General features: G+C 41.9%; 2 protein-coding genes across 4 annotated transcripts in view; one reads left to right on the forward strand and one right to left on the reverse strand.

Moving 5' to 3' along the window:
• Nucleotides 1-20,768, forward strand: part of LOC133553909 (chemokine-like protein TAFA-1) — a 102,772-nt gene that overhangs the window by 40,117 nt on the left and 41,887 nt on the right. The gene's annotated exons all lie outside the window — the stretch shown is intronic.
• LOC133554434 (uncharacterized) lies at nucleotides 17,102-20,364 on the reverse strand. Of its 2 annotated transcripts, none has more exons than XM_061903202.1 (2): nucleotides 19,415-20,364; nucleotides 17,102-19,030 (listed from the first exon to the last, which is right to left on the reverse strand). In XM_061903202.1, exons 1-2 carry the CDS (start codon nucleotides 19,860-19,862, stop codon nucleotides 17,556-17,558), a joined length of 1,923 nt encoding a protein of 640 aa, XP_061759186.1. In that variant the 5' UTR covers nucleotides 19,863-20,364; the 3' UTR covers nucleotides 17,102-17,555. The 2 variants fall into 2 exon arrangements, with proteins under 2 accessions (XP_061759186.1, XP_061759185.1); XM_061903201.1 differs by having other exon boundaries at nucleotides 17,102-19,123.

Genomic DNA, 20,768 nt, shown 5'->3' on the forward strand with positions numbered 1-20,768 from the left:
AAGCAATACAAGGCTTTCCTCGAGTTTGGTCCCCGGTCTCCGGAAGAGTCTCAGTCATAAAAATGTTAGAAATAAGTCATAAATTATAATTTTTTTCATTTAACGCTTGAATCTCGAGATCAACTTGAGGTCTGTCTGTCGTTATAACATTTTTTTAAATTGTGTTTTTTATGTTTATGGCCTTTATCTCAAAACCCTCATTCATATGGTAAACACACAAACTATGCAACATTTTCCCCCAAAACATTTCAAAGTGGAATATTTGACGTGAAGTAATTGGTACCCTAAATAGGTCAATAATTCATAACTATAAAAAAAGAATAAGTGTTGAAAATAAGCCGAATGTATATTTATATTTTTTTACTTTTAACACTTAAGTCTGTAGATCTCTTGATTATAAGATTTATAGTATTTTTCATACTTTTTTGTTTGTTTGATGCCTTTTTTGTGAAAGAAAACTATGTTTTGCACAAAATACGCAATATTATTCCCCCAAAATATTTTAAAGTGAAATTGTTCAGTGAAAAAATTGTTTCGGAGCAGTTAAATGAACCCTTAGCGTCTAACAATCTATGTGAAACCTTTCAATCCGGTTTCGGGGCAAATCACTCCACGGAGACAGCCCTCGCAAAAATGACTAATGATCTATTGCTAACGATGGATTCTGATGCGTCATCTATGTTGCTGCTCCTCGATCTTAGCGCTGCTTTCGATACCGTCGATCATAATATTTTATTAGAACGTATCAAAACACGAATTGGTATGTCAGACATAGCCCTGTCTTGGTTTAACTCTTATCTTACTGATAGGATGCAGTGTGTCTCCCATAACAATGTGACCTCGGACTACGTTAAGGTAACGTGTGGAGTTCCCCAGGGTTCGGTCCTTGGCCCTGCACTCTTCAGCATCTACATGCTGCCGCTAGGTGACATCATACGCAAATACGGTGTTAGCTTTCACTGTTATGCTGATGACACCCAACTCTACATGCCCCTAAAGCTGACCAACACGCCGGATTGTAGTCAGCTGGAGGCGTGTCTTAATGAAATTAAACAATGGATGTCCGCTAACTTTTTGCAACTCAACGCCAAAAAACGGATTATCGGTCCTGCTAGACACCGAACTCTATTTAATAATACAACTCTAACATTTGACAACCAAATAATTAAACAAGGCGACACGGTAAAGAATCTGGGTATTATCTTCGACCCAACTCTCTCCTTTGAGGCACACATTAAAAGCGTTACTAAAACGGCCTTCTTTCATCTCCGTAATATCGCTAAAATTCGCTCCATTCTGTCCACTAAAGACGCTGAGATCATTATCCATGCGTTTGTTACGTCTCGCCTCGACTACTGTAACGTATTATTTTCGGGTCTCCCCATGTCTAGCATTAAAAGATTACAGTTGGTACAAAATGCGGCTGCTAGACTTTTGACAAGAACAAGAAAGTTTGATCACATTACGCCTGTACTGGCTCACCTGCACTGGCTTCCTGTGCACTTAAGATGTGACTTTAAGGTTTTACTACTTACGTATAAAATACTACACGGTCTAGCTCCATCCTATTTTGCCGATTGTATTGTACCATATGTACCGGCAAAAAATCTGCGTTCAAAGGACTCCGGCTTGTTAGTGATTCCCAAAGCCCAAAAAAAGTCTGCGGGCTATAGAGCGTTTTCCGTTCGGGCTCCAGTACTCTGGAATGCCCTCCCGGTAACAGTTCGAGATGCCACCCCGGTAGAAGCATTTAAGTCTCACCTTAAAACTCATTTGTATACTCTAGCCTTTAAATAGACTCCCTTTTTAGACCAGTTGATCTGCCGTTTCTTTTCTTTTTCTTCTATGTCCCACTCTCCCTTGTGGAGGGGGTCCGGTCCGATCCGGTGGTCATGTACTGCTTGCCTGTGTATCGGCTGGGGACATCTCTGCGCTGCTGATCCGCCTCCGCTTGGGATGGTTTCCTGCTGGCTCCGCTGTGAACGGGACTCTCGCTGCTGTGTTGGATCCGCTTTGGACTGGACTCTCGCGACTGTGTTGGATCCATTGTGGATTGAACTTTCACAGTATCATGTTAGACCCGCTCGACATCCATTGCTTTCCTCCTCTCCAAGGTTCTCATAGTCATTATTGTCACCGACGTCCCACTGGGTCATTATTGTCACCGATGTCCCACTGGGTGTGAGTTTTCCTTGCCCTTATGTGGGCCTACCGAGGATGTCGTGGTGGTTTGTGCAGCCCTTTGAGACACTAGTGATTTAGGGCTATATAAGTAAACATTGATTGATTGATTGATTGAAGTAATTGGAGCCTTCAGCAGGTCAATAACAGTCCGCATGGCAGCTTTGTGTTATTAGTGTCAACATTGCAACTTTTTCTTGTTACATGTCACTGTTTACTCTTTTATTACACTCTTTTATGTTTTACATTTTTATTATAGTTTTTTTTTAAACGGGCCGGGGGCCATTGACAAATTAGGTGGAGGCCACAAATGGCCCTCGGGTCACACTTTGGACACACCTGGGTTATGTAGACCACAAGGAGGCATTAAATGTAGTTTAGGATCATAAAGCAACTTTTTTAAGTCAATCAAATTTCCATTTAAGGCCTTAGTACAATATACACTGTCTGCCATTTATATTTCTAGAAAGTTTAGGGTATATATATTTTATTGACTCAATCCTCAAATTAATTATTTGTTATGAGTAAATATAGTTAATTTTAACAAAAGCATTGATTTAGGAATATCATCATCATCATCAATCTTTATTGCAGACCTTAGTGAAGTGAATTACATTTATATAGCGCTTTTTCTCTAGTGACTCAAAGCGCTTTACATAGTGAAAACCAATATCAATGTTTTACATTCAAACCACTGTGGGTGGCACTGGGAGCAGGTGGGTAAAGTGTCTTGCCCAAGGACACAACACCAGTGACTAGGATGGCGGAAGCGGCGATTGAACCTGCAACCCTCAAGTTGCTGGCACGGCCGCTCTACCAACCGACCTATACCTCCCCTTAAGATCCATTTAACATATAAAAACACAACACAAAACATTACAAACAAAACATTAAAACATTAAAAAACAAAACAATAAAACACAAAAAAAAACCATAAACCATAAAGCTCAAATTTATGAATACACGACACATGTCATATTATTTAACAATCAAAGCATGGGAACCACCGATTTTAAAGTACCATTGAGTGCAATAACATTTGACAATCCATTTAGGTTTTTATGTTAAAATTGCATAGGTTTTAAAGTGTATACGGTGCTTGAAGAACTATAGAAAGTGTTTACACGTTTGTAAAAGCTACGTGGAATTTCAATGTATATAATATTCATTAAATTCATAAAATTGATAAGTGTACCTACTTTGCACAAATTCAGCTGGAATGTAAACCTCCATGATAACCGACACAACTCTGTAGTGTGTGATATTTACTGGCTCCTATGAGAAAGTGCGGTACTACACATTTACCAGTCAGTGCATCCAGTCAGGAAACTAATTACAGGCTCACAGATCAGAAACGGCACTAATTATTATTCAGAGAAGCGCGCAAGAAGACCGGCTCTCATTTAGCACACAATACAAATGACATCTTCAATAATAAACACTTTTAATGCACACCATAATCATAAAACACTCTTATTTGTGCATCAAACACACAATGAACAACTTTGTGTATGTCTGCTTTTTTCCTGTCTGCACTCACTGCTCTGGTTGTGTGTATGTGTGTGTGTGTGTGTGTGTGTGTGTGTGTGTGTGTGTGTGTGTGTGTGTGTGTGTGTGTGTGTGTGTGTGTGTTCTGGCAATGCTTAGTTAACGGGGACATCGCTCTGTTTACGCAGTCACCTTTAGGGGACCTCTGACGGTATGGGGACAAAAAAACAGGTCCCCTAAAGGGAAACCTTTAAAATGATAGTCAGATCCATTCTATATCCTTCTATACACGGTAGTTGGAGTTGCAGACAACTTCATTACTGCTAAATAGCAGTTTTCAGTAATGTCACAGAAGCTGCAGGATTTGCTTTAATATTTGAGTAGTGAAACTTCCTATGAGAGAAAAACCCGAATTGACGCTGTGGCGCATTTTCTTGCGTGTGACTGGATCCATGCTGATGTCTGTGACTCGTCTACTTAACAGCCATTAAAAGATTAGAACCCTCCCAAAAATATTACACTATACACATCGATTCGTACATTATATTGTTGTCATGTCGGGGTTGCATTTTACTGCGTGGTCGTTCTCCCAAGATTCAGACAGAAAACTCCAGATGAAGTGTGCAGTTAAGAAAACAGTTTATTGTTCGTAAATCACCCAAAACATAAAAATACAGAACAGCGTTTCGATAGCATGAGAGCTATGGTGAAGTTTAGCACGTGAACTAGAAACAGAAAACATACAAACCCCGTTTTCATATGGGTTGGGAAATTGTGTGAGATGTAAATATAAAAGGAATACTATGATTTGCAAATCCTTTTCAACCCATATTCAATTGAATGCACTACAAAGACAATATATTTGATGTTCAAACTTATAAACTTTTTTTTTTTCCAAATTAGAATTTCATGGCTGCAACACGTGCCAAAGTAGCTGGGAAAGGGCATGTTCACCACTGTGTTACATCACCTTTTCTTTTAAGAACACTCAATAAATGTTTGGGAACTGAGGAAACTAATTGTTGAAGCTTTGAAAGTGGAATTATTTTCTAATTTTCTTTTTATGTAGAGCTTCAGTCGTTTAACAGTCAGGGGTCTCTTTGTCGTATTTTACGCTTCATAATTTGCCACACATTTTCGATAGGAAACAGGTATGGACTGCAGGCGGGCCAGGAAAGTACCCACACTCTTTCTTTACCTAGCCACGCTGTTGTAACACTTGTCTTGCTGAAATAAGCAGCGGCGTCCATGATAACGTTGCTTGTATGACAACATATGTTTCTCCAAAACCTGTGTGGACCTTTCAGCATTAATGGTGCCTTCACAGATGTGTAAGTTACCCATGCCTTGGGCACTAATTCACCCCCATACTATCACAGATGCTGGCTTTTGAACTTTGCGCCTATACCAATCCGAATGGTTATTTTCCTCTTTGTTCTGGAGGACACCACGTCCTCTGTTTCCAATTATAATTTGAAATGTGGACTGGTCATGCCACAGAACACCTTTCCACTTTGTATCAGTCCATCTTAGGTGAGCTCGGGCCCAGCCAAGCCGGCGGCATTTCAGGATATTGTTGATAAATGGGTTTGGCTCTGCATAGTAGAGTTTTAACTTGCCATTACAGATGTAGTGACCAATTGTAGTTACTGACAGTGGTTTTATGAAGTGTTCCTGAGCCCATGTGGTGATATCCTTTACACACTGATGTCGGTTTTTGATGCAGTACCACCTGAGGGATCAAAGGTCTGTAATATCATCGCTCACGTGCAGTGATTTCTCCAGATTCTCTGAACTTTTTGATGATTTTACGGACCGTAGATGGTAAAATCCCTAAATTCCTTGCAATAGCTTGTTGAGAAATGTTGTTCTAAAACTTTTCGAAAATGTGTTTACAAAGTGGTGACCCTCACCCCATCCTTGTTTGTGAACTACTTAGCGTTTCATGGAAGCTGCTTTTATACCCAATCATGGCACCCAACCGTTCCCAATTAGCCTGCCCACCCGTGGGATGTTCCATATAAGCGTTTGATGAGCATTCTTCAACTTAATCAGTATTTATTGCCACCTTTCCCAACTTCTTTGTCACGTGTTGCAGGAATCAAGTTCTAAAGTTAATGATTGTTTGCAAAAAAAAAATTTTATCAGTTTGAGCATCAAATATGTGGTCTTTGCAGCATATTCAACTGAATATGGGTTGAAAATGATTTGCAAATCATAGTATTCCATTTATATTTACATCTAACACAATTTCCCAACTCATATGGAAACGGGGTTTGTAGAAATACCCAACGTAACATGTTGCATACAGTAAACAAGGAAGCCAAACCTAGTGTGGCAAACAGTGGGAAAAAGTAGCTCTTTGATTAGTGCACAGCAGCAGGTGAGTCTGCTGAACACTAATCAGAGGCAGGTGAAACCAATCTGCACCCATGGCAACCAAAACACAAACCCAGGGGTGCTCAAAACAGGAACTGAGGTAGTCCAAAACTAAACAGAACATGACATGATTCGGGCAAAGGGTCATAACATTTACTTTCATTTATTTCCATCCATCCATCCATTTTCTACTGCTTATTTTCTTTGGGGTCTCAGGGGGCGCTGGAGCCAATCTCAGCTACAATTAGGCGGAAGGCTGTGTACACCATGGACAAGTCGCCACCTAATTACAGGGCCAACACAGACAGACAGACAACATTCACACTCACATTCACACACTAGGGCCAATTTAGTGTTGCCAATCAACCTATCCCCAGGTGCATGTCTTTGGAGTTGGGAGGAAGCCAGAGTACCTGAGACTACGAGTCGGGATTGAACTCAGGACTACTCACGCCAACCATATTTGTGGTGGAGACATTTATTTCATTTTGTCGTAGTAGCAAAATTTTCCCGGTCAACTTCCTAGGTTTTCACTCCATCGAACTGTGCAAGCAAGTAGAGTTCGACGCCATATTTGGGGCCACATTGGAGCCTCTGCATGTTTATACTGGAGTCAGATAAGGACCACATTTTGCTTGCAATGTTAACAGCCTGCTGGAAAAAATCTGTTTTGGGTCACTTTGCCCAGCAGTGTAAACATATTCTTTGAGTGTCACTTGTAAACAAGTCGTTTTGAAAGCTGTACACGAACCCCTCCATGCCTCACCCCCTGCAGCTGACAGACTGCTTTTTAATCATAATCAGAATCAGAAAAGTTTTTATTGCCATTGTTTGAGAACGGGATCACAAACTAGGAATTTGACCTGGCGCAATCGTGCAACATTAAAGAAATATAACAGCTGCAGTCGATGCTTGTCCCGGACTGTGGCGCCGGGTAACCCCACGGTGATGGAGGAGGTGAGGATGGATTTGATGACTGCTGAGTCAGTTTTTTCAGCTGCCGCAGGAAATACATCCTCTGCTGGGCCTTCTTGATTAGGGATCTGATGGTCGGCTCCCACTTGAGGTCCTGGGTGATGGTGGTGCCCAGGAAGCGGATGGAGTCCACAATGGAGACAGGGGTGGGAGAGTCAATTAGGGTGAGGGGGGATGATGGGGCTGTGACTTTCCTCAAGTCCATGATCATCTCCACTGTTTTCTGGGCGTTCAGCTCCAGGTTGTTGAGGCTGCACCAGGACGCCAGCCGGTCCACCTCTATCCTGTAGGCAGACTCGTCGCCATCCGAGATGAGCCCGATGAGAGTAGTGTTGTCCGCAAATTTGAGCAGCTTCACCGACTGGTGACTAGAGGTGCAGCAGTTTGTATAAAGGGAGACGAGCCAGGGGGAAAGTACACAGCCCAGAGAAGTACCAGTGTTAGTGGTACGACTGTCCAAGACAATCTTCCCCAGCCGCACGTGCTGTCTTCTGTACATCGGGAAGTCATTAATCCAACTGCAGAAGGACCGTCAGACATGTTTGTAGTTTTCGGGGTACATTTCTCCCAGTAGGATTGTATGGCAAACCGGTTTTAGTATATAGAAAAGTGAGATTGAGTGATTGAAGCACATACTTGTTGGTCACAAAAAACATTCATGAAGTTTGGTTATTTTATGAATTTATTGTGGGTCTACTGAAAATTTGACCATATCTGCTGGGTCAAAAGTATACATACAGCAATGTTAATACTTGGTTAAATTTCCCTTGGCAAGATTTATTGCAATGAGGCACTTTTGGTAGCCATCCACAAGCTTCTGGCAAGCTTTTGGTTGAATTTTTGACCACTCCTCTTGACAAAATTGGTGCAGTTAAGGCAGATGTGTTGGTTTTCTGACATGGATTTGTTTCTTCAGCATTGTCCACACGTTTAAGTCAGGACTTTGGGAAGGCCATTCAAAAACTTTAATTTTAGCCTATTTTAGCCATTCCTTTACCACTTTTGACGTGTGTTTGTGGTCATTGTCCTGTTGGAACACCCAACTGCGGTCAAGACTCAAACTCCGGGCTGATGATTTTAGGTTGTCCTGTAGAATTTGGAGGTATCCATCCATCCATCCATTTTCTAACGCTTATTCCCTTTTGGGGTCGCGGGGGGCGCTGGTGCCTATCTCAGCTACAATCGGGCGGAAGGCGGGGTCGACCCTGGACAAGTCGCCATCTAATTGCAGGAATTTGGAGGTTATCCTACATTTTCACTGTCCCATTTAAAGCACAAGTTTCAATGGCATCAAAACAGGCCAAGAGCATAATACTACCACCACCATGCTTGACAGTGGCCATGGTGTTCCTAGGATTAAAGGCCTCACCTTTTCTTCTCACAAAAATATTGCTGGGTATTGTGGCCAAACAGCTCAATTTTTGTTTCATCTCACCACAGAACTTTTCTCCAGAAGGTCTTATCTTTGTCCATGTGATGTCAGATGATGCAATAATTGAGCTGTTGAGCACACACACATACACACACATATATATCTATGTCAATCAAAGAGTCCTTTTGTGGTAATAGAAATATGCACGTATCAAGTGTTTTCAAGTCACAGCATATTACATTGACCTTGCCAGGAGCCTGTGTCCTTCATGTTTTACGTAGCATCACCATTGCGATTACACCAGCTTCTTTTTAAATACTTCATGTAGGAATTTGGAATTCATTATCATTACTCAGACCTCATTAATGTGGAAATAAGCAACCTCAGCTTACTAATTGGTTCCAGGGGGTGGTATTAGAACTAAGGAAATTAATTAATATTGAGTTATCAGGCTCTCTTGCAACATTTATTTATTTCATGTTTCATTTATGCAGGTGCTATGGCTCATCATTCACTGTGCATTGCCGTTGTGTGTTTATGGGACAGTAGGTGATAATATGTAAAAAAAAAAAAAAAAAAACCTTGTCAAATTGTAGCTGAGGTCGTCATGTTATTGTAGACAACACTACTAAAAAAAAATAAAAATAAAAATTGTCATTTATTTTGTATTTTGGGGGCTTTTTTTTATATAATGCCTTCGTATATACAAATTTTAATTACTGCTCTCAAGCGATCATTATTTTTAAATCTGATTAATTACACTTTTAAATTGTGATTAATCATGAATAATCACATTGAATTAATTGCTGGCAAAATGTCAATTAACTTTGAAACATACCTCCATATTTCGACACAGATATACTTTTATCATCAGAACATCATATTTAAGTTTTTTTTTTATACTTTACCAAATTAACCGAATGTATTTTGATCAAAACATGGGACTTTTTTTTTATTGTAAAGTCCCATCAGGGTGTATTTTGAAGCAAAATGTGTCACAGAGAATAGAAAAGGAAACAACACTACACCAGTCATCGTTGTGAAGCTCGCCAACAGGATATCCAAAATGGCTTTGCTGACACAGGGAAAAAAGCTGAAGGGCACAAATGTGTACATGAACAAGCACCTCAAATCGACAAGATAGCACGCGACTTGAGGAAACGGGGAAAAATTCAGGGATGTTGTAGTGCCAACTGCAAAATTTAGATCAACCTTAATCCAGAATCAAGAGTCCTAGTTGTCAAAGACATCAAGGATCTGGACACATATCGAAACTCTCAGCAACCACAACAACAAGGATAATGGAGTCTGATGGTAAAGAAATATCCATATTCAATTACAGAATTACATTGCTCCAAGGGGTTACTGAACAAGAGGATATTCACTCAGGTGCACATTCATCTACACCTATAGACATTCCAAGGCAACACAAAAGATTACTGAATGGAATGTATAGAACTGAAAACCTTCAGCAGCATAGATTATACTAGTTTTTAATTTGAATAAAAGAAAAATATAGATCCAGATACAAATGTTTTCTTTCATACCAGGAATAACTGTTTTTAGTATACTGACCAACAATATAACGGAAACATTACACTTAAAAATACTGTCAATTATTAATTTAAAACAGCAGAAGTTTTTATGCCAATTACAACAACGTGAAGCATTGGTTGGAACAATTCAACAAACCCTTCAGAGTGATCGCTATCTCAGAAACATAAATAAATGTTAAAAAAGGAATTGATTTTGAGCCAAAAGGATTATATCAACGGAAACCAACAAAAACAGAGGGGGAGTAGCTCTGCACGTGCTGAAGAACTTTTACTACAAAGTGGGAAAAATAAGTCACTAGCCATCAATAATATCTAAGAATGTATAACAATTTAAATATGTCATGAAGAATACAAAAAGATATTTATCAGTTGTGTATATAGATCATCGAGGTCAAACATGAATACATTTGTGAGCTGGATTAAAGCAAAGTTTACTGAAATCAGTCAAAAAATCCTCTGTATAGCTTGGTTAGTAGAGTGGCCGTGCCAGCAACTTGAGGGTTCCAGGTTCGATTCCTGCTCTTGCCGTTGTGTCCTTGGGCAAGACACTTTACCCACCTGCTCCCAGTGCCACCCACACTGCTTTAAATGTAACTTAGATATTGGGTTTCACTATTTAAAGGGCTTTAAGTCATTAGAGAAAAGCGCTATATAAATATAATTCACTTCACTTTACAAAAAATAAAGTTCTTATGTTAAGACTTCAACAATGACCTCTTGAACCTTAACAAACAAAAGTCCATAATGACTTTATAGACACAATGTTCAGTCTGTGTTTATGTCTTAAATCACAAAGGCCAAGTAGAATTTCAGGACACAATGCCACACTTATTGATATTTTTACTAATAATTTAGATAATAATACCACAAATGGTCTGCTAATATCCAACATCAGTGATCATCTGCTAGTTTTCTAAATCTATGATGAAACTACAAGAAGAGGATCGTTGATGACAAAAAGACATTTCAAATAATATGCACATAAAAAAGTATAACAGCATTCAAGAAAGACCTGAGGGATAAAAGTTTGGACAACGGCTACAGTGAAAATTATGTAGATGAGGCATATGGAATTTTTTGAATACATTCAAAATGCTTTATGACAAACATTGTCCATTGAAACATCAAGAAGCAAAAAAAAAAAAAACAACTTACCATGGATGACAAAAGGACTGAAAAATGCTTGCAACCCCAAAAAATGCATTATATAGAACAAGTATACCACAAAGCACTACAGAGGCAGAAAAAAGTACAAACCATATAAGAACAAGCTAACTAGCATACTACGAACACATATGAAAGAATATTACAGTCAATTATTAGACAGGAACAAAAACAATATGAGAGCAACATGGGTCATCCTAAATTACAAAAATCGTGCTGAGAAGGATTACACTAAATACTTCTCAGACGGAAATGTGAAAAATGACAATATGAACAAAGTAGTTGAAAGTTTCAATAAGTACTTTGTGAACATTGGACCAAATCTGGAGGAAAACATTCCAAGTCCTGAGTCAGTTAAAGACTTGAATAACATTAAAGACACAAATCCTAACTCGATGTTCCTCTTAGATGTGACATGAGAGGAAATAATCAATATTGTGGAAAAAAATTAATCCAACACCTCAACTGACTGTAAAGGAATTTATATGGACATGACAAAAAAAGGTTATAGAAGAGATTTCAGAACTTTTAACATATATCAGCAACCATCATTTCAAACAAGCAAATTCCCAGACAAAATGAAAATAGCAAAAGTCATACAACTTTTTAAGACTGGAGACAAACACCAGTTTACAAACTACAGACCTGTTTCTTTACTTCACAATTTTATAGAATGACTGAAAAAATGGTTAAGAACAGATTTAAACAAAACAAAGAAATGAAACAAAGTACTAATATGATTCAGTTTAGGAGACTGTACTATTTACTATTTACTATTTACTGTACAGTATTTAGACTACAAGTGTTCACAAAGTATTACAAATAATTATTTGTGTAATTAATATTTGTTCACTTATGGTATATGTATTAATTTATTCTGCATGTATTCACTATTCTGTTACAAACAGAGAACAAAGAAATGGGATAGGACTGCTATGATATACCTGTACTCCTTCTCGGACGTGCTGTCATGAAACAACTGGAAATATGTGATGCATAACATTGTAGTTATATTTTATGTTTATTTGAAATAAAATAAGCTGAACAGGGACAGCACGGTGGTGGGGGGATTAGTGTGCCTGCCTCACACTACAAAAGTCCTGGGTTAGATTCTGCGCAGGGGATCTTTCTGTGTGGAGTTTTGATGTTCTCCCCATGACTGCGTGGTTTCCCTCCGGGTACTCCGGCTTCCTCCCACCTCCCAAGACATGCACCTGGGGATAGGTTGATTGGCAACACTAAATTGGCCCTAGTGTGTGAATACGAGTGTGAATGTTGTCTGTATATCTGTGTTGGCCCTGCGATGAGGTGGCGACTTGTCCAGGGCGTACCCCGCCTTCCGCCCGATTGCAGCTGAGATAGGCTCCAGCACCCCCACCCGGCGACCCAGAAATGGACAAGCGGTAAAAAAATGGATGGATGGATGAACTGAACTGAAAATATTAAAATGTACGGTTCTGCTATAAGAAAGCTGCATTTCTCCCTCTGTTGCATCTCAGTAGGGCTTTCACAAGTGTCCCCAACTGCCCGCCATTGCTCATGTCATCCAGAACCAAAAGTTATTTAGGCGTTGTATTATGCATTGTTACAGAGTTTACGTACAGCCTGGCACCTGGCACACACTGAGAGGACTGGCGGACACATCAGGCCAGCGAGCAGCTGGTCTCTAAAGGTTTCTCAGTCTATCACAGCTTCGTTTTCTTCTCTTTAAATATAATGCTTTCATCAGAGATGGCGATCTAAAAATATGAAATACCAACTCTGGACATGTGCCAGATGGGGAAAGGGCTTTTGATCGGACGCAAGGACGGGTGCAGCTTGACATTTAAAAGCAAACGGAATTGCAGGGCTACAGGATGCGTTCATGCGTTTATTTTTATTTATTTTTAGAGGTGGACAGGTGAAGAAGATTATGTTGAGAGTGTGGTTTTCTTTAAATGTGTTTAATACACATTAAAAGTGCTGTGTGATTGCACCATGTTGTCGGCGTGCTATACACAAGGACTCCGAGCGAGAGCTCTGTGAGCTGCAGTTAATGCCCCTGATCAGTCTCGGTCTTGTGACAAGCATGAGGAAAAAAATAATCACATTATCGTTTTTTCTACAGGTATTGCATGCATGGAACTGCGTGCCTGCTTAGGTCCTTTCTTACGGCTGTCATGATGCCAAGTGTCACAAGCACAAAAAGAAGCTACCGACTTTATTCAACAACACCTTTCCAATCAGAAAAAGTATTCGCCTCAACACTACTTCTCAGGTGTATGTGTAACTTTTTCCTTTAATTGTTTACGCCAACGCGATGGTCCTCCAATTTTTTTCCAGCTTCAAAACAAATTTGTCTCACAGTATATTGAACAATGTGTCACTTTTCATCCAATCCAGGATAACAAAAGCACTAGAGGGATTTGTGCTTTAACCAAAGGCAGGGAGGAAAATAATTTGACGCCACGCAGTCACATATTTTGTCTTCCTGCATTAATTTGACTTTCTGGTGGCAGTGTTTCCCATCAGAAACCGAGCCCCCGTAGCCTGCTGGCTTGTGAAGAAAAGCGGAGCCTGTTATAGGTCACCTTGGTTGTGTTCCTCATTAAAAGGTGACAGGCATGCTGCTCTACAACACAGACTGCTTTGGTTCGAAGATCGGGACCTGCTGTCTCTTTTAGATGACTTTCAAACGGGAAATAATTAACCTACGGGGTCAGAAGCTCTGACTTCGCAGACACGTGGACACTTGTTGGGAGTTGAATTCAGACTAGGAAAACGTAACGTTCCACTAAGCTGTATGCTTTGATTCAGTTCACGACAAACCAATATGGGTTAGTAAACCTAAACTCTTAAGGTGGGATCGCAAGCATGTACAGTATCAGATAGTTTTTTTCTAAATTGTACCATAGCAGTAACATGATGCAACCTGCTAACTACAGCACACCTGTGACCCACTGACATCAGACAACTTCAGAAAACCTTTTCATATTTATCGTGTGATGCTTTTCCAGGCTGTCACAGTAGCCTTCTTCAGTTCTTGTACAGTATGCTCTGGGGGTTACTCCCTTCCATTTCCTCTCTAAAAGGTGAAATGCGTGCATTATAAGGCTTAAATCTGGAGATTAACTTGGCTAATTAAAAACATTATTAAAAAAATTCAGAATCAGTCAATTCATTTGTTGATTTGACAATATATGTCAACATTATTCTTTATGATGAAGGATTTCCCCCTTTGGTTGCATCTTTATTTATATTTGCAAATTGTCTATGAGATCCGGAATAATACCGAGAATACCTGCAAATAAAAGCTGGAATTCTCAGGACTCTGAATTCATCACAACCGGACTGTCAGGTTTCTCTTTGAAACAGACTTAGGTGGGACAGATCCAGCCAAGTGAATGGACCTGGATCCAAGGTATTCATCAAAGGGAGCATTTGTGGCGCAAAAAAACAACAGCTGTAAAGATTAGGGTTAAGTCCTAATACCATCATTTAAATACCTGTACATTTTCACAATTCTCGATACTTCTTCATTACCACCATAATAGTAATTATATCTAGTATTGTATTTATTTATTTAAAACTGTTAAAATAAACAATTTAAGATCACTTTGCTTGAAATATCATAATTCAAATCGCATTAGTAGCTGCAAAGAGGTAACTATACAGTAAATGGTAAATGGGTTGTACTTGTATAGTGCTTTTCTACCCCTTTTTAAGGAGCCCAAAGCGCTTTGACAGTATTTCCACATTCGCCCATTCACACAAACATTCACACACTGACGGCGGGAGCTGCCATGCAAGGCGCTCACCACGACCCATCAGGAGCAAGGGTGAAGTGTCTTGCCCAAGGACGCAACGGAAGTGACTAGGATGGTAGAAGGTGGGGATTGAACCAGTAACCCCCAGATTGCTGGCACAGCCACTCTAACTCTAAAAAGAACAACAGGGTTCTATAGCATCCCAGTAAATCAAAACAAACAATACAAAAAAACAAAACAAACAATCCATGGTCCATCCATCCATCCATTTTCTGCCGCTTATTCCCGTTCGGGGTCGTGGGGGGCGCTGGCGCCTATCTTAGCTACAATCGGGCGGAAGGCGGGGTACACCCTGGACAAGTCGCCACCTCATCGCAGGGCCCAATCTATGGTCACAGATAACAAAATATCTTACATTGTAAAGAAATCAACAGTGACTTGAAGGCTTCAAGTAAATAAAGAAAACATTATTTTTAATAGTCTTTCAATATGATGGTAGCGTGACGTCATGGAATTTGTAAAGAAATACGCTAATAAATCGGTTAGAACACATATTTAGAAACAAATCTTGGTGTTTTATTCATTATTAGTATCATGTCAGCCTTGTCTCATTATGTTTTGCCTTTGCTCCATTTTTCCATTGTTTCTGGGTTTTTGTTTTTTTATCCCCACAATGCGCCACGGGCCTCTAAAATAGGGCTGTATTCAGAAAATTTCAATTCAATTTAGCCATTCTTTGCTTTACTGGTGAAATAAGTGAACCAACTAGTGTTGCCAAACGACGCTGTATAGCGTTTCTTGGCACTTATAGAAATGATAAAGGTTGGGTTGCACGCTATAGTGTCAGGACTGTGACATGGATTTATTTTGCTTCTTCTACGCAAAGGATGATTCAAACGGGCGAGACGTGAACGTAAGTACATGGTTTTTATTTAGACACTATAATACAAAAAGGCAAAACAAAAAGCACATTCGATGGCGGATAATAATCTATGCTAAAACTTAGAACAAAAACAGCACAATAGCAAAATAATATCTATAAAACAAACAGAAGATACTATAAAAGGCACATGGCAAACCAAAAACTAGCACTGAGGCATATAAACAAAGAAGTCTTACGTGGCGTGGTCAAACAAACAGCGTGGCAAAGCATGAGGGTCCGGCAAGGAAAGGTAGGTGCGTGGTCATGAGTATTCAACACAGTCCAGTAGGTAAAGAAGCCAGGCCGAGCAAACAAATGACTTAAATACCGCTGTGGTAATTAGAACCAGGTGTGAGAGGCTAACGATCGGGGCGTGACTAAGGGGACCAGGTGGAGACTAATGGGTTGGCATGGAAACAAACAAAACCAGGAAGTGCAAAACGTGAAGCAAGAGTCCAAAAACAAAACAAAACATAAACTTGATTTACAGGCATGACATATAGTTATTTCATCAGAGATGGCGATCTAAAAATATGAAATATCAGCTCTGGACATGTGCCAGATGGGGAAAGGGCTTTTGATCGGACGCAAGGACGGGTGCAGCTTGACATTTAAAAGCAAACGAAATTGCAGGGCTAGAGGATGCAAAATTTGGTGGCTTTGGTGGCGGAGCTCCACTCTCACTCGCACGGCAAATACTTCTGTGACCCATGGCCGGCTCTACGCAGGGGCAAGAATCTGCCCCCTTAAATAAATGTTTTGCCCCCTCAAATCAAAATTTGAGAAAGCAAATTTTAATAAACTCACAAAATACTACATTACGAGTTGACAAAAGTATCTGCACTAGTGGAAAAATCCGCCGAAAAAAGGACACACACGATATAGTAGTGTCGGCTTCCCTCCCATCCCTCCCTCCGCTGTGCGTGTATTCAACATTCCACAGGCTGCGCAGCAGACACACACCCGCACACACCCCTCAGCCCTCAGTAAACATCCAATCACTGTTGCAGTATGAAAGTAAAAGAAAAGGAAAAGTTGTCTACATTTATCATATACTTGTTAGGATGGGTGTATTTGTGTAGTCTTATCTGTCATAAACACGTTTATCGTCGCGGACTTTCGGTGCTACTGAGTTCCTTTTTTTTTTTTTTTTACACCTTGACGAAAGCAGTGACAGCGGAGGCTCTGAGCCAGAGGCGTCACTAGACATAATACTGTACTGGGGCACACCTGGTGACACGATGGCGAGGCATAATGGATGCGTGTTGCTACTCCAGGGATGCAAGAGGACCAGGACAGGCAGGAGTTGCAGGTAAGATTAGATTTAATACAAAAACAAAAATAATACTGGTACAAAATGCAAAGAAAAGGCGTGCCGAATGCACGGAGAGCTATGCTAATAATTAGCAACGAGAGCAGAGTACAGGAATAGAGGTGCAGAGCGCACGCAAAGCTAAGGCGAGACTTAGCAATAGTGATTACAAAAATAAGAACCAACGTGCGTGTTGCAAGTAGCAAACAAAACAGCCAGGAGGAACTAAGGTAGCAGGTGGTCTTAAATACAACACAAATAATTCAAAACAGGTGTGCGTAATGAGTCCGTGCAGGAGGCATACTTAGGTTGCCATGGTGACAATACAAAACAAGGAAGTGCGCTAACAAACGGGATCGGTAGAGTCCAAAACATGATCAAAACATAGGACAATACAAAAAGGACATAAACATGCTAGAGATGTGTGATCCGGTAGCCGGATCACAACATTACCCCCCCCTTAAGGGGCAGATCCCAGATGCCCCCCAAAAAAAAACAGCAATAAAGAGAACCCTCTCCCACAATGAGACAGTCTGAAAATGAAGGGAGGGTGGAGGGAGGACCTGGTGGAGGGTCGATAAGTCCTGTGTCCCCGGATCCACCGAGGACACGCTAGGTGGCGGCGGCGGATCGAACGTCGCTGCCACAACAGTCCAGGCGGGCGAACCCGCAGAGGCCACTTTAGTTGCTGACGAAGACCCGAGCACGTCCTACGAGGAGGACGCCCGGGGTAGGACCACAGCCGTGGCCATTGTGGAGGTGGGCACACCCGTTGAGGGGGACGCCCGTGGTACGGCCACACCCGTGGCCGGAGTTGAGGTAGACGCACCCGTTGAGGGGGACGCCCGTGGTACGGCCACACCCGTGGCCGGAGTGGAGGTGGACGCGCCTGCTGAGGCGGACGCCCAGGGTACGGCCACACCCGTGGCCGACGTGGAGGAGGACTAGGCTTGGCAGCAGCAGACGAAGGCGCGGGGGCTGCAACCGAAGCAGGCACCAATGCTGGTGTGGATGCCAGCAGGGAAGCAGGTGCGGATGCCGGCAGGGAAGCAGGTGCGGATGCCGGCAGGGAAGCAGGTGCGGATGCCGGCAGCGGATCAGGTGCGGATGCCGGCAGCGGATCAGGTGCGGATGCCGGCAGCGGATCAGGTGCAGAGGCCGGCAGCGGATCAGGTGTAGAGGCCGGCCGCAGATCAGGAGCAGGAGTCGGCTTCAGCCGAGGAGCAGGAGTCGGCTTCAGCCGAGGAGCAGGAGTCGGCTTCAGCCGAGGAGCAGGGGTCGGCTTCAGCCGAGGAGCAGGAGTCGGCTTCAGCCGAGGAGCAGGTGTCGGCTTCAGCCGAGGAGCAGGTGTCGGCGTCAGCCGAGGAGCAGGTGTCGGCGTCAGCCGAGGAGCAGGTGTCGGCGTCAGCCGAGGAGCACTAAGAGACTGGCAGAGAGGAGGACTAGGACTACTATGAGGATTTAGACTAACACTAGGACTTGGGCAAGGACTTGTGTGAGGACCAGTACTTACAATCAAACTAGTGCTTTTATAAGGACTTGGGCAAGGACCAGGACTTACAGTCGAACCAGGGCTTGGGCAGGAACTAGGACTTGAGGTCAACCTAGGGCAAGGACTGGGACTTACAATCATACTGGTGCTCGGGCAAGGACTTGGACAAAGACTAGGACTTACAGTGACACTGGGGCTCGGACAAGAATTTGGGCAAGGACTAGGGTTACTGTGAGGACTAAGACCACGAGGGGAATTAGGACACGGACTACGATCAAGACTACACGAAGGTACGTAACTGGGACCGGGACTTGGACTACCATTAAGAGAATGACTTGAGCAAGGACTTGGGCTAGGACTCGGACTACGACTCAGTCTACGAGTTGATCTACAATGTTGGCCAGAAGTCGGACCAGGACTGGGACTAGGCTTGAACACCGGTGGTGGAGGGCGCACTGGAGGTAGTGGACTAGCGAGTCGAAAAGTCGGTGGAGGAGGTCTAGGTGGCCTTAGTGGCTTGACCGGGGGAAACACAGGTGGAGGAGGTCTACTAGGAGGAGCTAAGCGGAATATCGGTGGAGGTGGCCTCATAGGAGGCTGCGGTTTGACAGTTAGCATCTGAGCTACTTCCCCACCAAAGCTATAGGCCTTAGCCCCTCCCTCCAGACGGGGATCCCAGACCCGTTCCCTATGGTCAGGGACTGACCTTAAGGGAGGGTGGTGTGAGGTTTGGAGGTGGGCAGACTCCTCCCCTTTAAGTTGACCAACATGTCCTTTTGAAAAAGGAGAAAAAAACCCAGACTTGGGCGGGGAACGGGGCTTAAGAGGTGGAGGAAGAAAAGTAGGTAGCTCATGTTGCCTTAGTTTGCATCTAGAAATAACATCTGTATAGAACTTAGTTGTGTCTATAGAGTCCAAAAAATCATAGTCAATATTTGAAACAGGTTGAGAATAAGACTCAACAATATAAAAATCCTCAGAAAAAATATCATCGACAGGGGGTGGTATTGAGTCACCAGGGGGCGTTGACGAAATGACGTCACCGTGATGGACCGGTGGGCCGGAGGTATGCCCTGGCCTTACAGCCCAGTCGGAAGAGTGGTTGGAATATGGAGAAAAAACAAAACTTCCAAACCTCAGGGAAGAGTACTGGGCTGTTGTCTGCGCGCTGCTGTCCGGGGAAAAAGTCTTCGCGGCTTGGCGAAGGGAAGACTTTTGGTGGTCCACTGCGAGGCGGCGTTGTGCTGGCTGTTTTCTGACACGATGGCGAGGCATAATGGATGCGTGTTGCTACCCCAGGGATGCAAGAGGACCAGGACAGGCAGGAGTTGCAGGTAAGATTAGATTTAATACAAAAACAAAAATAATACTGGTACAAAATGCAAAGAAAAGGCGTGCCGAATGCACGGAGAGCTATGCTAATAATTAGCAACGAGAGCAGAGTACAGGAATAGAGGTGCAGAGCGCACGCAAAGCTAAGGCGAGACTTAGCAATAGTGATTACAAAAATAAGAACCAACGTGCGTGTTGCAAGTAGCAAACAAAACAGCCAGGAGGAACTAAGGTAGCAGGTGGTCTTAAATACAACACAAATAATTCAAAACAGGTGTGCGTAATGAGTCCGTGCAGGAGGCATACTTAGGTTGCCATGGTGACAATACAAAACAAGGAAGTGCGCTAACAAACGGGATCGGTAGAGTCCAAAACATGATCAAAACATAGGACAATACAAAAAGGACATAAACATGCTAGAGATGTGTGATCCGGTAGCCGGATCACAACACCTGGGGCACAAATAATTCATGTAAGTGTGCAAAGCGCGCAAGCAAAAACATTTTTGGCTCTTATTTATCATAAAAAATACATAAATAGTGCTTTAAACTATGAAATCATATCAGATTATGTTGTATGGATCTTTGATTAACCACCTGAAATTAACTAATGCATTTGACCTACTTGTGCACTTTTTTACTCCAGACTTCTAAACTGCTACTGGTAAAAGCCAAAAGGAAGAGCAATGAATCTTTTTGAAATATATATTGCAGTAATCATCTGCAAATTTAACATCTACAAAAGTAAAATTAAAAATAAAGCACCCCTACATCTCTGGGTTCTTTAATATTATTTAATTTCCATTTATGGCAACGTGGCTAATCCTATTTTAGATAAACAAAACTATAA

This window comes from Nerophis ophidion, linkage group LG06, assembly GCF_033978795.1.
Source record: "Nerophis ophidion isolate RoL-2023_Sa linkage group LG06, RoL_Noph_v1.0, whole genome shotgun sequence".
NCBI classification, from domain to species: Eukaryota; Metazoa; Chordata; class Actinopteri; order Syngnathiformes; family Syngnathidae; genus Nerophis; species Nerophis ophidion.